The following is an 18,827-nucleotide window of genomic DNA, read 5'->3' as shown; positions in this document are numbered from 1 at the left end:
AGGGACATCAAACCCCCCTTTCTCATAAGGCTGAGTAATAACAGACCATGCTAATCTCGGCTGTTTTCCAGCCCAGAACAACCGTATCAGTTCCGTTCGGAGTGTACGGAAGAAAAAAGCGCCCGGATAGTAAGGGATATTCTGAAAGAAATATAAAAACCGGGGCAGCACTACCATTTTAATGAGTGAGGCTCTCCCAGCCATGGTGAACGGCAGGGAAATCCATCTCGTCACATCCTCCGTCAATTTTGCTACCGCCGTGCCATAATTGAGTCGCACAGTCTCTTCCCGAGTCTGAGAGATCTGTATCCCCAAATACCGCAAATCGGTATCGCACCAATCGAGTGGGTACTCCAGCGGGAAGCGACGTACTGCAGGGGTCAGGGGAAAGAACTGCGATTTCTGCCAATTAATTTGTACCCCGGAAATCCGACCGAATACCAAGAATTCCCGGAGCAATGGGTGAAGATGCATCTCCGGGTCCACCACATACAGTGTCAAATCATCAGCATATAATGACACGTCTATCTGACGTTGGACGCATTTGAAAGCGCTCGGCTTGTGCAATTGTCGAATCCGGCAGGCCAGTGGTTCGATCGCAATAGCGAATAACAGCGGGGACAATGGGCACCCCTGGCGCGTACCTCTGGTCAGGGAGATCGGGCGCGACATTTCACCGTTGATTAAGACCCTCGCTCTCGGGTCCGTATACAGCAAGCGCACCCAAGCAACAAAGATTTTCGGAAACCCCATTCGATATAGGATAGCAAATAGGTAATTCCACTCTACGGAGTCGAATGCTTTGGTAGCGTCGAGGAATACGGCTGCCACCGGCAACTCCGGCGCAATGGTATGCATTAGGGAGAAAAGAGTGCGCAAGTTATTGGCCGTGGAACGCCCCGGGATAAACCCGGATTGGTCCGGGAGGGCTATTGCGGGCATTAGGAGCGATAATCTGTTAGCGAGTACCTTCGCCAGTATTTTAGCATCGCAATTTAACAGCGATAGTGGCCTGTACGCACCGCAGTCGGCAGGGTCCTTGCCCGGCTTCAACAACGAGGTGATCAACACCTCTCTCATGGAGCCAGGCAATTTTCCTACTTCCAAAGATTCCTCGTAGACCTCCTTAAGCACGGGGGCCATAATATCCACGTAGCTTTTATAGAATTCCGCCGGGAGCCCATCCAGGCCCGACGCCTTTCCGTTGCTAAGAGACATAATGGCTTCCCTAATTTCGTCTAATTCGAACGGTGCCCCTAGGAACCGTCGGTGGTCATCACTCAACCAGCACAGGGCGATATCGTCGAGAAACCCCCCGAAGTCTACCTCGCCAACACTGCGCGCGGTATATAGATCCTTGTAGTGTGCAGTGAATTGCTCCAAGATTCCATGGGTATCTCGACTAGTACCCCCCTCCGACGTGCACAGCTCCAGTATGTGGGTGTTGTAGCGCGGCGGCCGAGTGAGTTCCGCCAGCGCGCGCCCAGGCCGCTCCCCTTCGCAATACCTGCGAGCCTGCCAATATTTGCCACAGAACCGGGCCTCCCTTTCCGCCTCTTTTTCGTACTGCGTAAGACGTTCCCTAAATTCTGCTTGGAGGGGGCCCCTCTGTCCCTGACTCATCCTAGACTCCAACCCTTTAAGTTCCCCTTCCAGTTTCGCGAGCGTTTGTCGTAAGTTTTTCAAGACTCCAAAGCTTTTCGCCATGTAGTAGCCACGAACCGTCACTTTGAATGCCTCCCAAATGCTTTCTACGCTGTCTACCGAGTCTTTATTGCGGGGAAAGAACTCCGCAATTTCCTCCCCCAGCTCAGTTTGAAATAGCGGGTCCATAAGGGCCGTGGGCTGCAGCCGCCATCTTGCGGGCGCTACACCATATCCCGGAAGCGCTATCTGGGCCAGTACCGGGCAATGATCTGAGTATGTCCTTGGTAGATGCACAACCTTCCCCAGATCCACCGCTATGCCCCGAGACAAGAAACAATAATCCAGTCTAGCCCAGGAGTTGGCAAAAGCCGTGAAATGCGTACCCTCCCGCAATCCACCGTGTACGAAGCGCCAGCTGTCTATGAAGTGGCCTTCCTCCAAGATACCCGCCAGCGCCTCCCTCGCTTTCTTATTGTAGTGAACACCACTATCCGACCTGTCCAAGCCAGGGGACAGAGCCACATTAAAATCACCTCCCCATAAGACATGCATAGAGCCTATGTGGAGCATCTGTCCCCACAGGTGCGTGAAAAACCCTGGCGAGTCAACATTGGGGCCGTAGCAGTTCACGATCGTGATGGTGTCAGTGCCCAGCCTCCCCCAAAGCAGCACATATCTACCCTCCGCATCCACACGCTCACCAAGCTTCACAAACGGCACAGTCCTCTTGATCCATATCGCCACCCCCCTAGCATACCCTGAGTAGGACGAAAAACTGCGTACCCCCGCCCATCTACCAGCCAGCGCATAGTGCGCTCGGGGGGCAAGATGTGTCTCCTGTAACAATGCTATCTGTACATGGTGCTGGTCTAGGTACGCCAACACCTTCCTGCATTTTCTAGCGTCGTTTAGGCCCCGGACATTCCACGACAGCACCGTAATCCGTTCTCTCCTGGGCGTCTCAGTCATCATTCGGCCCATCCCCGTTTCCCCAGCGGCATCCCATCTCCCAGTCTCTCACCTTCCCATACAGTCCTGCGGCCAGCCGATCACACCTCCGCAGCAACGGCAGGAGCTCCAAGAGAGGCTGTAGCACAGTCAACTTCAATCTCTCCATCTCAAGTACTCTCCACAAACAACATAAACCCGCCATCCCCAACGCTCCCTCCCCCAACCCGAAACTCCGAACTCCCCTCTTCCCAACCACCCCCCCTCCTCACCCCCCACCCACTGAAGCAAACCCCAATCTGCCAGCCATGTTCCCTCCCCGTCCCTCCCCCGACCACCCCTCGAATATGGGCGAAAAAAATCCCCAGAGCTCCCCATAAGTTCTCGGGTATTTCCCTTCGGGGAGTTCGCCTAGGTGGCTTCACTACTTCCCCCTCATTCTCCCCGGTCGCCCACCAATGTGGCAGCCGAGCACGAGGTCCGAGAGGGGGTGTCCGGCATTAGAAACTTTGGCAACCCCAGCATGTTATCCCCACCTCCCCGCAATCCACAACGTAAGGCGTAATCACTTTCAGTATTATCCCCAAATAGCTCGTGCTAGAGCAAACATTTACAGTCCTTCCATGGTCCCCCCAATGTCCTCACGCCCCGCAGCCCCGGGGAGGGCCGCCGAGCCCCAGTCCAAAGGTGTGCCGTCTCCGATTGCGGCAGCAGTGTACTTATTCAACCCCAGGGGGATAGTGGTGAATGTTCATCCGCACTACTTACAGTTCGCCGTCCGGTCCCTCTCCGGGCCGCCGTTCCTGCTCATCGTCCACCTCTGCCCCCGAGTTGCGGGAGCGTTTGTAGTGTTTGAGGAAGTCCTCCACCTGCTGCGGATTAGTGAAGAACCGCTGACGGCCCTGGTACGTGATCCGTAGTTTCGCCGGGTAGAGCAGTGCATAGTCCAGTTGCAATGTCCGCAGCTTAGCTTTCACCGCCATAAATTTTCTGCGCTCCTCCTGGACCATTGGCGTGAAATCCGGAAACAATGTGAACGCGTTGCCCTCATACGAGAGAGACCGGGTGCTCCTCGCCGCTCGCAGGGCTGCGTCCCGATCTCGGTAGTTTAGTAACCGGGCAATGATGGGCCTTGGAGTCGCCCCTGGTTTCGGTCTGGGGGCCAGGGAGCGGTGCGCTCGCTCCACAATAAAATGAGGGGAGAACACGTCAGTGCCAATCGCTGTGCGGAGCATCCGTTCCACATATTCCTCCATTTTGCCTACGTTGGTCGTCTCCGGTATCCCTAGGATGCGAACGTTATTGCGCCGACTTCTCGCCTCCAAATCCTCGTTCTTGGACGCTATGATACGCAATAAGTTATCCATCCTGGTAAGCTGTGAGGTGTGCTGCGTGACCGTGTCCTCCGCGTCTGAGATCCGTTGTTCCGCACCCTTTATCCTTTCTTCATGCGCATCCAGCTTATGCACCACAGCGTCCATTCTCGAAGAGATCCTGTCCACTTTGTCTGCAATCGTCGCGAATCCCTGGCGCATCTCGCGCAGCATCTCCCGCATGTCCGACGAGGCAGCCGAGGAATCCACCGCAGCTCCACTCACCGCAGCCGGGGCCTGCACCACCTCCGATGATTTGGTCGCTTTCTTACTGGTGTCGAAAGACAGCTTGGGCTGTCGCGCGTCCGGCTTGCCCATCGCGATCTGCTGGCAGGTCAGGCCGCTCCTTCGGCCCGTTCACAGGCCCCTCCGCAGCGAGCCTGGGCGCACGTTGTTCAGAGGACTCGTGAGAGGGGTAGGGATGACCCCTCGTCTTGCTCTCGCTGACAAAAGCGCCCCCGCCTAGGCCGGTCCGGCCGCCGTCTTCTGCTGGTGCGGTTGTCGCTCCCAAGGGGGGGGGATATGGGCCGCCTCTGCTGCCGCTCCCCCAGCACCAATAGACCGCTGGCGTGCAGTGTCAGTCGGGGGGACCCGTCCTGCAGGCCCCCTGTCTCAGCGCGCAGCGCCTCCTCGTCGATGGGCCAGCCCGATCAAATACGGCGGCCAGGTCCACCCTGCGAGCCCCTCCCGGACACCAATCTCGTGCTCCCTGTCAGCCTCCGCAGCTCTGCCTTAGGGGTAGGTCGCAGTAGGGCCCCTCACGGCCTGCCCGGCCCCGTCGCCAGCGTCCGCGGCTCCCCCGCCGCTCCGGTGGGGCGGGAGGGGGGGGGGGGACAAGGCCTCCGGTCTGCGATTCCGGGGGGGGGGGCCCGCTCCGGCCTCTTCCGCTGCTTCGGCAGCCGATCTCTGCTTCGCGCCCCTTTTAGCCGGCAGCGGCCCACGGCAGGCAGCGCAGCCTCGGCCTCACGTAGCAGATGTCTCCCAGCGGGCCGGTACCCGTCCTCCAGCCGCAGCAGGCGCCGGAAGTTCCGAGGCGCCTATCTCCCTCGCGGTAGTAGCGAGCGGGACCGGACTTGGACAGTCCACGCCGGACCCCTCAAGGACGCAATTGGTGGGGTTTCAGCCTTCTGGGTCGCCAATTAAGGAGATCTGTCAGGATAAATGTCGCCGGACTGCGGGAGCCTTACACGAAGGCGACCATTCGCTAGCGCGCCACCTAGCGTCCCCTACTCCGCCGGGTACTTACCACGGGGAAGGTGTTGGTCAACATATAGTAACTTTTCTAAATATGTTAGATCAAAGAAATGAAATTTATCTAAATTAAAATTTAAAAATATGCTATGTGTTTGTTTTACTAACCAGATATCTCATTGAGAACCATTACCATTATCCATAAACTGGTAGAAGGAAGATCTGCATAAAGCTTCATTTGCATGAAAGAACAAAACATTGAATCTTCAGGTACAAATGAAACAACATTTTAATTTGCCTTAAATATTTGTTAAAACTACTACTAACGGAACAATCTAACTCTTTTTTTCTGTGAGCTTGTTTTTCTATTCCTGATTAAATGCTCTTACTACGCCAGCTACTCACCTCAGGGAAGGTGTTGGTCAGTGTCTGTGGGCCTTTTTTTTTTATTGTTACTCCGCTGGGTACTTACCTCAGGTAGGGTGTTGGTCAGTGTCTGGGGGCCAGATTAACTAGTCTTACTGTGCCGGCTACTTACCTCAGGGAAGGTGTTAGTCAGTGTCTGAGGGCCAGTTATTTTTATTGTTACACCGCCGGGTACTTTTCTCAAGGTAGGTTTTGGACAGTGTCTGTGGGCCAGAATATTTTTATTGTTACTCCACCAGTTACTTACCTCAGGGAGGGTGTTGGTCAGTGCCTGGGGGCCAGATTTTTTTATTGCTACTCCGCTGCGTACTTACCTCATGGACGGTGTTTGTCAGTGTCTGGGGGCGAGATTAACTAGTCTTACTCCACTGGGTGCTTACCTCAGGTAGGGTGTTGGTCAGTGTCTGGGGGCCAGATTTTTTTATTGCTACTCCGCTGCGTACTTACCTCATGGAGGGTGTTTGTCAGTGTCTGGGGGCGGGATTAACTAGTCTTACTCCACAGGGTGCTTACCTCAGGTAGGGTGTTGGTCAGTGTCTGGGGGCCAGATTAACTAGTCTTACTCCACCGGCTACTTACGTCAGGGAAGTTATTGGTCAGTGACTGGGGGCCAGATTTTTTTTTTATTGTTACTCAGCCGGGTACTTACCTTATGGAAGGTGTTGGTCAACATGTAGTAACTTTTCTAATTAAGATTCGTCAAAGAAATGAAATATATCTAAATTAGAATTTAAAAAATATGCTATCTCTTTATTTTTCTTACCAGATATCTCTTTGAGAATTGAATTGAGAATTGAGCGATTTTCATTGATCCATAATTAAGAAAAGGAAGTTCATCTTGAAACATCAGTTGCAAGAAAAAATAAATAAACGGATCAGCAGGTAGAATTGAAACAACCTTTTTATTTATTTTTTATTTTTTTAAAACCTCTATTATAGGAACCATCATAATCCGTTTATAAAAAATTAAACGTTTTTAAATTATTAATAAAAAATTATCAGATAGTTAAAGTAACTTTAAAAATAAATTTTTTAAAATTTGCATTTTATCCTACTATTTTAAATTAACTATTTTAACCTTTTTGTTAAACTTGTCATTGCAGCTACCTCTATAACATACACATAGAAATCCAATCAGATTAGAAAAGAGAGTACAACCCCCCTTTTTTAATTATACCTAAACCACGCATGCGTTGCAACGTGAAATCTATTACCATACATAAACTTTACCATGAAAATGCCTTTTCCTCGCATATCTCTACAACGCTTTTTGTTGATAAGTCATACTTGATAAAGGCATATTTTTGATAAAGGTAATCTCCGATGCCTGCCCATGTAGGCTCGGATAAGACACCATTGCATAACCGTTTTCCACATATGACATTTTTTCAGTAGTTTAACAGTTAACACCGCACTGCAGGGGCAGAGCTATGTCCCCAAAGACAATATTCCAAATACATGCGCCCTCCCCTCTCCAGCTCGCTTTTTTTAATGTAATACCCCTTCCCTGCGTCACATGTAATAAAGTGTAAGTGTCTTTTCATTTCAAATTACCTCCACATCGCAACTGAAACAGATTTTTATTTATCTGTTTAATTATTATTTTTTTGGTGGGGGGGAGACCCCCCTAACCCCCACTTTTTAAATTTTTCCTTCAAAAAGATACTACGTATCTCTTAGTAAATGTATACGTGGTAAAGACTATTAGTGGTAACAAAGCATGCGTTAAAATGCATGTGTGTTAATGGATATGAGTGGAAACAGTTATAATATAGTGTCCGTTATCAGTTTTAAATCAGTTGTTTTAACTTAATCTTGCATCCATTTGAAATTTAAAATAATCTTTTTTTTGCAGTTAAATTTAGGTACCACAAATCTTCTATAAAAGAAAGTACCTGTATATTAAAAAAATGTATACTCATTTATCACCCTTTATTTACAGGATCATCAACTGAAAATTCAAGTCACCAAGCAAGTTACGTACAATCAAAGCGGGGTAACAGGTTATTGAAATTTGGTGGCTACATTTACTGTAAGGATCGTTTAACTGAGCCCAGGAGTCATTGGAGGTGCGTAGAATATTTCTCATCACATTGCAAAGGCAGAGCGGTTACTCTGGGAGACATAGTGGAGAGGTCCACAGAGCATAACCACTCTGCCTCTGCAATGGAGATTGAAGTAAGGGAAAATCTACAGCAGATTACATTTTTGGCTGCCACCTCCAATGAACCCTGCGGCTCAGTTTTACGGGAAGTTGCACAAAACATCCCCATGCATGTTGCCAGTAATATGCCCTCAATCTAAGGCACATGATCCAAAGAACAAAACAGGCCATCAATCCACACGCAATAAGACCACAAACCTTCTCCGATATTAGCATCCCCCTAGAACTGACTGTGACTTTTACTAATGAAACTTTTCTTTTACATGATAATAATAATCCACAAAAACGTCTTCTAATCTTCTCTACAACACGTAATTTGGCCACCCTTGAAAATACTGAAATTTGGATGATGGATGGCACTTTTAAGTCCACACCCCATCCTTCTAACCAAATTTATACTATTCATGGCAATATTAGCAGCACAACTGTCCCCTTAGTATTTGGATTGCTGCCTGACAGACAAACTTACACTTACACTGAGTTTTTATCATTTATAAAAACCAAAACTCTCAACAAAAGTCCTAGGAAAGTAATTATTGAGTTTGAGATACAAATGATAAATAATATTATTAAATTATATCCAGAAACCCAAATTGAAGGATGTTTTTTTCACTTTTCCCAGGCGTATTGGAGAAAAATACAGAAAACATCCTTAGCAGAGGATTATGTGTCAGACAGCAAACTACAATATGAACTTAAAAAACTTACAGCTTTGTGTTTTGTTCCTCCTGATTTTGTAGATGACTTCTACACTGCAATTGTTCATTCAGATTATTTTATAGCAAATGAAGAGAAATTGGCACCCATCTTAAATTATTTTGAGGGAACCTGGATTGGTAATCTTAGCAGGTCAGGTTGCAGGAGGAAGCCAAGGTTCCCCATTGAGTGGTGGAATTGCTACTTAACTTGCTTAGAGGGAGGTGCAAAGACAAACAATTCCATCGAAGGATGGCATAACTCATTTAATAAATCAATTGGTAGGAGTCATCCAAACTTTTATCATTTCTTGGAAATTTTAAAAAAATAACAAAGTTTCCAAGAAATGAGGATGGCTCAGTCACTTTCAGGTACTCTAAATGCTCGAGTGACACGACGTAGCAAAGAAATGAGTGAAAGACTCCAATCAAAATTGCAACTATTTCCTTTAATGGGCACGTCTGACTACCTTGAAAGTATTGCTTATATTCTTCATTTCTAGCTACCTTTTCAACCATGTGAATTGATCGCCTGTTTTACTAAACTTCCAAAAGATTTAATTGGCATTTTTACAAAATTTACCCAATTACATCCCCCAAAAAAAAGATTCACTATCTTGCCAACTTGCTAATCTTTTTTTAGAACTGACTGTACATCAGTTGTGGTTTAATACTTTTTTTTCCCAAAAATTATCACATTTTCATATTTTAGACTATTTACAAAGTTAGGCAAGGTATAGTTTAACAAAAATGTGTATGATTTTGTCTAAGATTGCTTTTATTAACTTAACAGTTTATTAGCCAGAAATGTTTTGTGTAAAAGAGTGCATGTTACGGCAACTTGCATGGGGATCAAAGTGTAATAAATAGAAATAAAAAATCTAGCTCACCACACTATTTGAATTATTATCAAACATCTTTCCTTACAGTAAATGTAGCTCCCACATTAAGATCAAATCCTAACTGCACCCTGTCGTCATGCCATTCAATTTTGAGAGGCACCACCAACTGCAAAAAAAATGTAAAACAATGTGCGACTTGAACATTTCTAAAAAATTAATATGTTTTTAAGTTTGAGATTACAAATGTATTTGTGCTTCATTTAAAATTAACTGATAACTTGTTTGGAAAAATTTCTTGAAAATTATTTACTCAATAAGTAAATATTTTAACTGAAAAAATGGCTTAATTTATTTGCTTTATTTTTTTTTATTTTTTAGATTCATAGTGACATATGTTTTAAAAAGATATAAATTGTCTATTAGGTTATTAACAATTGCATTGATCTTTTTTTTTACGTTCATTTTCCCCAAAAAATGTAAAACACTTGTATTTTTTAACTCCATGTGAAAAAAATACCTGGGTATTAAAAACACAACCATACCCAATACCCCTGTATCCCAAGCATCCTGCTCCTAAAAGTCAGCGCAGTAATTTCATGGTGAGTATTCTTGAATGTTTTTCTCTTAAAAAAAGGAATAGACACTTACATTTACGTTTAATACTCAGGGATTTTTTTCCCCCACAAGGAAAAAATACCTGGGTATTAAAAACACTACCCCACCCAATACCCCTGTATCCCAGGCATCCCGCTCCTGAAAATTAGTGATGTAGTTGTATGGTAAGTATTCTTCAAAGTTTTTCTCATAAACAAGGAATAGACACTTACAATGTAATACTCAGGGATACCTGGGTATTAAAAATACTACCCTAACCCAATACCCCTGTATCCCAAGCATCCCGCCCCTTAAAGTTAGCGTAATAATTTCATGGTAAGAATTCTTCGAAGTATTTCACATAAATAAGGAATTCACACGTACAATTTAATACTAAGGAATTCTTTTCCCACTCTAAAAAAATACTTGGGTATTAAAAACACTACCCCACCCAATACCCCTGTATCCCAGGCATCCCGCTCCTAAAAGTTAGCATAGTTATTTTATGCGGAGAAGTGTGGCTCACTGGTTAGAGGCGGCAGACCCGTAAGCAGAGGACGGCCCGGGACCAGGGTTCAATTCCCGACGCGGCAGGGTCTTGGACCAGGGTCAGCGGACTCGATAATTCTCGCTTCGGTGCCTACTCTAGTCAGGGACCACAATCGGCAACTCTGGGCATTAGCTTGCCTCATCTTCACAACGGCCCCCCCAGACCGCCAGGGATGCTTGGTCGCACCTTGGAGATACCCATTAGGGACCATCTCTCAGGGTGAGCCAGGACGGGTTCCCCAGCGGTCGAAGCGCAGAGATACTCCTCCGGGAGTCGATTCTAGCGCTATATAAACCCACAATTAAATTAAAATAAATTATGGTAAGTATTCAAGATATTTCTCATAATTATGGAATAGATACTTACATTAAATTTAATACTCAGGGATTTTCCCCCGCTATAAAAAAATACCTGGGTATTAAAAACACTACCCCACCCAATACCCCTGTATCCCAGGCATATTAGCGTAGTAATTTTATGGTAAGTATTCTTCAAAGTTTTTCTCATAAATAAGAATTAGAGACTCAATAATTAGATTTAATACTCAGGGATTTATTTTTCCCCACAAGGAAAAAATACCTTGGTATTAAAAACACTACCCCACCCAATACTCCTGTATCCCAAGCATACCGATCCTAATAATTAGCGTAGTAATTTTATGGTAAGTATTCTTCGAATTATTTCACATAAATAAGGAATTCACACGTACAATTTAATACTAAGGAATTATTTTCCCACTCTAAAAAAATACTTGGGTATTAAAAACACTACCCCACCCAATACCCCTGTATCCCAGGCATCCTGCTCCTAAAAATTAGCGTAGTAATTTTATGGTAAGTATTCTTCAAAGTTTTTCTCATAAATAAGAATTAGAGACTCATTAATTACATTTAATACTCAGGGATTTTTTTTCCCCACAAGGAAAAAATACCTGGGTATTAAAAACACTACCCCACCCAATACCCCTGTATCCCAAGCATATCGCTCCTAAAAGATAACGCACCTAAAGGATAGCGTACTATATTCTTTAAAAAATTATTACTGCTTGTTAAATAAAAACAATGACTTCTTTAATTTAAATTAATACTTTGGACTTTTTATTTTTAAATGATTTCACCATTTCCTCAAAAATTTAATCAAACATCCTAATCGTAACAATAATAATAAAAAACACGTAATTCATCCATAATGAAAATCAACCTAATAAACAGCCTTAACAATAACAATTTCAAGGTATTTAAATAAATATTAAATGCCCAAATATTTAAATTCAATTAATTACAACCTAAACATCCAACATATAAATAACTTCAACCTAATAAACATAACCTTAACCATATTTAGTAAAAACCATCAACATACCATCAACGTTTAATTCTAAAACATAAGTGTGTCAACATAAGTGTGTCTGAAATTCATTTTCTGTAAAGAGTTTTACTTCAAATTGAGAAAGTATGTACATAACATAGAAAAAAAAACATTTATTTTAAACAAATTACTTTAATTTAAAAATAATTTTTTTTTAAATTTAGCTTAATTTTAATTTTTAAATAAATAAAGTTTAGTTTACTAACCTGCCACCTACAAGCCTTGCACCAGCAGCCTTTACTTCCACCAACCACTGAAACAAGCTGAAAAAACACCTAAGACAGGAAAAAAGGACTACACAAATGACGTACATGCAGGACGTAGCAACGTAGAAGACGATGAAGATGGAAGAAGACTTGCGTGGTAAAGACGATCGTTGAAGAAGAACGCGCGGTGAAGACGTCTACGGGGTAAGTGAAGCGTAGTAAATGTTCCGCGTTGTAATGCCTTCGTGGTAAAGGATGTTTCCCTGATAGAACTAGCCACAGGCTTCTGAGCAGAGCTTTGGGCACAGGCACTCATTTTTTTACAAACTAAGCCCTTCAGTCTAAAATCCTGACCAATAGGGTTTGATTCAATTGAAGGCATGTAGGGTGTTCATAGGGGCCGTTAGCCTTTGAAGGTACTTTGTCCCAGTATGACTGTAAAAGATGTAGACAGCTGTCAGGTTGATTCCTCGTGTCTACCCGTAACCAGTAAGGTAATTTCAGGGCTGCATTCATGTTAGCTTGTCTCAGTAGGGTTAAACATAATTTGATGGCTTGATTTTGTACCCTTGGTACCCCCTCGACTTGACTTTGGAAGCTTTTTTTAGGCTACGATGGCTCTCAATATCCATATTACAAATATCGAGTATCATTGCTCTTTTTTTTCTACCTGCACTTTATTTCTATTGATGTTTATGGCTTAAACATAATGAAACACTTGACAAAAATAATAACTATCAATCAATCAAACTCTTTATTTGGTTAAAATACCATAAAAGAGACAAACATTCAGAGTAAACATCATACATTTCAATTTAAGATGGAACAAGCCTGTAATTGTTTAAAAGAAATACAATTAAAAGATGACACTAGGGGCTGGGGCTATGACAGCGGGCGATAGAATTCCTAAAACAACAATTACCATATAATTCCTAGTCATCAAACCGTCACCAATCGAAAATTACTGTGCAAAATGGCAGTCTCCTTTGTATAAAGTGCAAATGCATTCATTAAAATTTGTGCGGTCACTCGACCATAACATTACATTCACGTACATTACACAGCAAGATTAAAATAGTTATTTAAAAACGTCAGTGTTCACAATAGTTTGTTATAGTTCAGAGATAAAAAAAAAACTAGTTACATTTTGGAGTTAGTAACCATTATAACAGTGGCGTAACAATAATTGAGGGGGCCCCGCTGCAAGGTACGTGGAGGGGCCCCCTCCAGACCCTATCAGGAGCTCCCTGGCCGAAATGTAGTGCTGAGGTCCCCCCTGGAGCTTGCGGGGTCCGGTGTTACACCCCTGCATTACAACAATAACGAAACACGTGAAAAAAAAATGACTAGTGCATTAACAGGTATTCCAAAGTCCTTTATGGAGAAGTGATGCGAGCCCTCTACAAGCACCACTACAACTTGAGCAAAATTATTATTCATACATTCCATATGTGCATGAATAGATGGTGAATTGGTAAAGCATTGGTAGAACTCACTGGTTAAACACATTTAACATATTTTTCCAGAGTTCTGATCTGCACTAAACATTACAACTCTGCCCAAAATTAAACATAAGTCAAATACATACTAAGGGGATCAGTAGGATGGCGGGTGGACTTTAGTCCGCCGGCCACCCTCGCGGAGCTGGGACCGGCCGCCATACGTGCGGCGGCCCCGCACCGCTAATTAGGATGCGACCGCCACATTGCGGTCGCATTCCGCATTTCTAACATTGCGGCAGGTGCTGCTATAAGCAGCACCCACCGCAATGGTCAAATGGCATGTTGTTCATTGCCATGCACAAACTGGCAGGCACCGCGCGGTGCCTGCCACCTTGTGCATGGCAATGTAGGGAGGTACAATAGGTACCCCCCAAGTGCAGCCCCCCTCCCCCCAGGGGCCCGCAACAGGCCCCTAAAGTGAATCCCCACCAACATTTCCATGTCTGCATCACCGCCATGAAAAGGCCTTGATTTACGAAAAGCACCTGTGTTGATAATTAAGTGCAGGTGCTGCGCACCGGAACCACTGGCTCAATTTAAGCACTGCGACTAGGAAGGGACACCTTTGGCACACCCCTTCCTATTAGCGACATGCAAACCCTATTGTGTGAGTCATTAATAGGTTACCGACTCGCAAATGGGGTTTTGTACTTTTAAAAATGCTCTTATTTACAGACACAAAATGCCTGATTCTGCGAATCGGGCTGTTTGCGAGCTGAGAAACGTTTTGTACATCTGGCCCATGATCTTTTATATTATGTATTTTTATACTCATTTGGGTTTATGGACGTTTACCTAATAAACTTGATGTTATTGCAATTAAAGGTAAGCAGACGCTCATTCAGGTATTCTTGGGATCAAAAATTATTGTACTAGAATTAATGTTTTTTCAATGCAGCAAAATTGGTATTGTCAACTACCTATTTTTTATGTTTCATTTGTAAGGTTAATAGCTGAAACAATAAAATATTTGATTTGAACTGAGGGGCATATTTACAATAGAAGTGACGGAGCTCAGCATTAACCTTCTTGGCATAATGCTTAACACCGTGCTTCGCCACTTATGAAACTCAGGGCTGCACCATATTTACAACAATATGGTGCAGCCCTGTATTCCTCCTGCGCTGGTGCTAAATTTAGCTGCCTAGCGCCAATGCAGGCCCCCTTCCACCATAGTGCACCATAGTGCAAGGGTGACTGCTTTCCAGGGTATGATTCCTTCCTTCACATAAACAATCTTTAAATGGCGTTTTGTAACTTCGATGTGTGCCGCTTAATGCAGCACAGATAGAAGTTGCAAAACGTCTTTTTTTTAATTGATTGTTTATGTGTAGGAAGGGACACCCTCCTGCACATAAACAATCAATGGGCACAATGCAGCAAACATGCAAACAGCACAAATGAGGAGAAATTAAAAATTTCTCCTTGTTGCGCCAGGGTTAGACCAGGTTTTCCCTGATCTTAATTTTGATGCTGCCCCATATGTACGTCACCCTTGTAAATATGAGGTAGCATCAAAATCAATGGGTGTAGCACCCACCGCAACATCCCTTGCTCTCACCTTTCACGCTAAGCGCCTGATTACAATGTCGGTCGGAAAGGCTCTAAACGGAATTCGGATTTTCCTAAACTGTGACAGAACCCATCGTAATTGGTCAGTCGGAAAGGTAACGGTTCGGTCATTCCGAACCGGTCCTGACAGGCATTCATAAACTCAGAGTTTTGTCGAAGCCGAATCGTACAGCTCTATGGACCGCATTTCCGACCGACGTATTATGATGTCGGATTCGGATAGACTTTCAGACTCGGACCGTCCGACACGAAAAGGCTGTCATAAACTGACTTTATGGGCATCCCTAGCAGGCCCCTCCTATATCCTGAGGCCTCCGCTTGGGGGCCCTGGGGGTACCCAAGAGACCCCCCTGTAGAACCATGCACAGTTTGACAGGCACCATGGGGTGCCCGCCACAATGTGCAAGGTTTTCCGAAACCACCCCTTTTTAGGTCTCGCCTGACCCAGCGCATGCGCTGGTCTGGCGAGACTTATTGAGAGGGCTCCAAAAAGTGCTACCAGGCCAGCCTAGAGCTACAGTGCATGTGCGCGGGCGCGCGCGCGCCGCGTTTTACCGAGATTACTTTCACTTTCTCACCCACAAGGCCGCTTTGATGTTTGATCGCGATCACTTAGCTTGCTGCCTCTCGAATTATTTGACTAAACATAGTTTCGTTTTTAATGCTGAAGGTTTTCTATACCCCTCTTTTATCTCGAGTGCTCTTCCTTACCTCCCGTGAAAGAACAGCCGCAGCATTACGGTGTGGCAGTCGCTGTACTATCATGGTATCTAGCTCAAACTAGAACTTGATCAGTTTTTGAATATACGGGAATGCGAAACCTTTTAATGTTCAAGTGTTTCTGATTCCCAGCTTCTAGTTCTTCCTACAATTAAAATGCAAAGAAGCGCAAAAGTTGAGTGATTGTCCTTTCAAATGTTAAAATTTGTAAGGTGATAATCTTCATTCTCCAAACTTAAAGCTATTTGTAATAGTAGTCTTAAATACGATCACACACCAGCATATCTTTGTAACAGAAATACTCTTATTTCGGGTAGATCTTCCTCATCAGTGTATAGCAGTGATCTTCAAATGTTATACCGACATCCCCTCAGTAACCTGTGCAAAGCCTCATTCAATCCCCCTCTGCAAAGCCTTTCTCCGTTTCTCTGCACAATCATAGTAAAACGCAGTCGGTGCTTATGATATTCTAGCCTTCTGAAGGTTCCGGCAATATTTTTGACATTCCGTGCACTGAGGCAGTGTCCTGTTAAGCGCATTACACACTCTTTTCACTAAGACAGCTGGTGAGAAATGCAGTAACCCAAACAACCTTCATGAGCGCCATCCATGCTGCTGATAAATCTTCCTAACTGTTAACAGTGGCTTGTCGTACTCACTCAGAGGGCTGGCACTTGCACAGAATGCATTTGAAATGCAAAATACCTCGCATTTGAGAGAGTTCAAGCTATTGCCATTGTAAATGACTGTGCCTTTTATTCATTTCAAAACAACACATAAATAAAAGGCATTGTCATTTACAATGCCAATAGCTCAAACTCTGGAAAATGCGAGACCTATTGCATTGCAAATGCTTGTTCAAATTGGAGCCTGTGTTGTCCGTCAGAACACAGGCTCCCATTGAAGTCAATGGGAGACTGTCCGAATGGTGTTCGGAAGCATCATAATCAGTCGGTCGGAACCTCCGACCGTGAGTAGGTCGAACCAATTATGACAAGGAGTCAGGAGGTTTAGTTTCTGACCGACATCGTAATCAGGTCCTAAGTATAGCATGAAAGGGTGCCTTATTTACAGGGCAGCGTTAAGCCACGTTGAGTGGCTTAACGCTGCCTTGTAAATAAGGCAAAGCCCCTATCGCCACTACAATGCTGTGAAAGTGACATTCTGGTGGCAAAAGGGGCTTGTAAATATGCCTCTAACTTTTTTTTAACGTTATCGTAGTTGATAATAAAATGGCCAGAATTCGACATTTGGGGAAAATAAACTTGCCATGTACATCATGCTTTCTTCAACAGATTGATAATTAACCACATAGTAATACTTTAACACAGCAGTGTCATACCTGGTAAGCAAGGTGTTCCTTGAAAGTGTTCAAAGCAGTGCGGGTTGCAACTGCTAGCCATATTTTATACTCTAAGGAAGGATATTCCAGAAAAGCATCAAAGGCTTCAAAAAGTTCATTTATTCCAATAAAACAGGTCTGAAAGGTGCAAAACATATAATCATTGAAAATAAATTGGAAAGAATCTTATTTCTAGACTAGAGTAGCCAGTTGTTGCATTACCAGCCCAAATAGCTTAATAACATTGGAGGCTATCTGCAAACTTCAATTTGTAGTTCATAAAGTAGTCCTACACTAGTACTACAAACGTATAAACAAAACTATTCACAAACCTACGGGAGGAGACCTCTGCATCCACCTCTCCTATATTTCTCTGTGTTGAGATCTATTCCACTTTTCTGCACTCGTAGGTGTGCGTTTCAGTAGTAAATGTCGAAGGAGAAGGAGGATTGGCTCCTAAATAGGAGGAGGTTTTTAGGGAAAGTTGGGGATGAATACCATTTGTGGGCTAACTTTCTTTCATTAAAAAACCTCCCAGTCTGGCACTGTACCTGGAATGGTATATGGTGGAATATACATACATGAGTACATCACTTAAATACGATTTTAATGAAGAGCATTCAAGGAGATATTTTATCAAAAGATAGCTGACTACACATACTCATTGATGTATTACATTCATCCCAATATGTAGAGGAACTTGGCCGAGATGTACTAAGGGCTTGCATCATCATTGCGCCACAAAAAGAGATGTAAAGGGCAACGTAAGCCCTCAAGTGAGATTTACTGTGCCACACAGAGCCACCTTGTGTGGCTTTGCGAGGCATAGTGAATCTGGAGTATCGGAAGGTACCGCAAATTGCTTCCTTGCATTACTCTGCCATGGTAAGGCATTTCGTGGGTGGAGCATGGGTGTTACCACACATCCACCCATGGTTTTTGGTGAATTCTAAAATTTACTAAGAACAGTAAACCTGGGAATGTGTGAAAATGCTATGGCTTCTCAGGGAAGGTGTTACAAGGTAAAAAGAGGAAAAAGCCTCAGAGGGTTGTTATTGTGTAGAAATGTGTCAATACTGATTCGCAACAGGAGCCCCCTTGCACCATGGTGTAATGAGGAGAAATATGTGTATTTTTCCTCATTTTTCCTCCTTATAAAGTGCTGCATTCTGCAGCAAACGTAGAAAGAGGAAAAAGCCATGGTGTAAGGATCTCTGCGTTGGCAGTTGGAAGCCATTAGTTTGTAACGAAGAGAGAGAGAGTTAGCAGAAATGCACAATATCCTAGTAGATATGGCACATTCTTGTGGTCATGTCAAAACATAGAGGGGGGACCAGGAGCTGCTTCAAGGTCCAGTGCCCATGCTCTAGTGGTTGAATCTACAATAAAAAACAGTGGGGCAGTGTTCCTAGGGAGGGGTGCAGAGTGTCACTCACTCCCTTGAAAGGAAGAAATAAAAAAAGAAGAAAGAGAAAGAAATAGGTAACCTAGGTCTAGGACTCTATTGTGAAAAGGAAGAACAAATCTTGTTCCTTGTTGCCCTCACTCACCCCGAAGAATGTCACGCTTCATCATTGGGCAGTTGCTCCTCATCGGGCCGGCGCTGCAATGCCCTAAGGGTCCCCCGGAGGGTCACTTTGTCGGAGATCTTCTGTGAACTGCCGTTTGGTGCATGCGAGTGTGCAGG

The 18,827-nt window shown here is 44.4% G+C and overlaps 1 protein-coding gene across 1 annotated transcript in view; it reads right to left on the bottom strand.

The window, feature by feature from the left end:
• Positions 1-18,827, bottom strand: part of LOC146860809 (sperm-specific sodium:proton exchanger-like) — a 5,538,638-nt gene that overhangs the window by 410,950 nt on the left and 5,108,861 nt on the right. Inside the window, exon 23 of the mRNA XM_085646172.1 lies at positions 17,141-17,278. Within this exon, the coding sequence (XP_085502298.1) occupies positions 17,141-17,278 (138 nt within the window). The remainder of the gene's footprint in view (positions 1-17,140; positions 17,279-18,827) is intronic.

This window comes from Triturus cristatus, chromosome 3_1, assembly GCF_964204655.1.
Source record: "Triturus cristatus chromosome 3_1, aTriCri1.1, whole genome shotgun sequence".
Classification (NCBI taxonomy): Eukaryota; Metazoa; Chordata; class Amphibia; order Caudata; family Salamandridae; genus Triturus; species Triturus cristatus.
The sequence above is the reverse complement of the archived record's forward strand: the minus strand, read 5'-3'. Positions and strand labels throughout refer to the sequence as shown.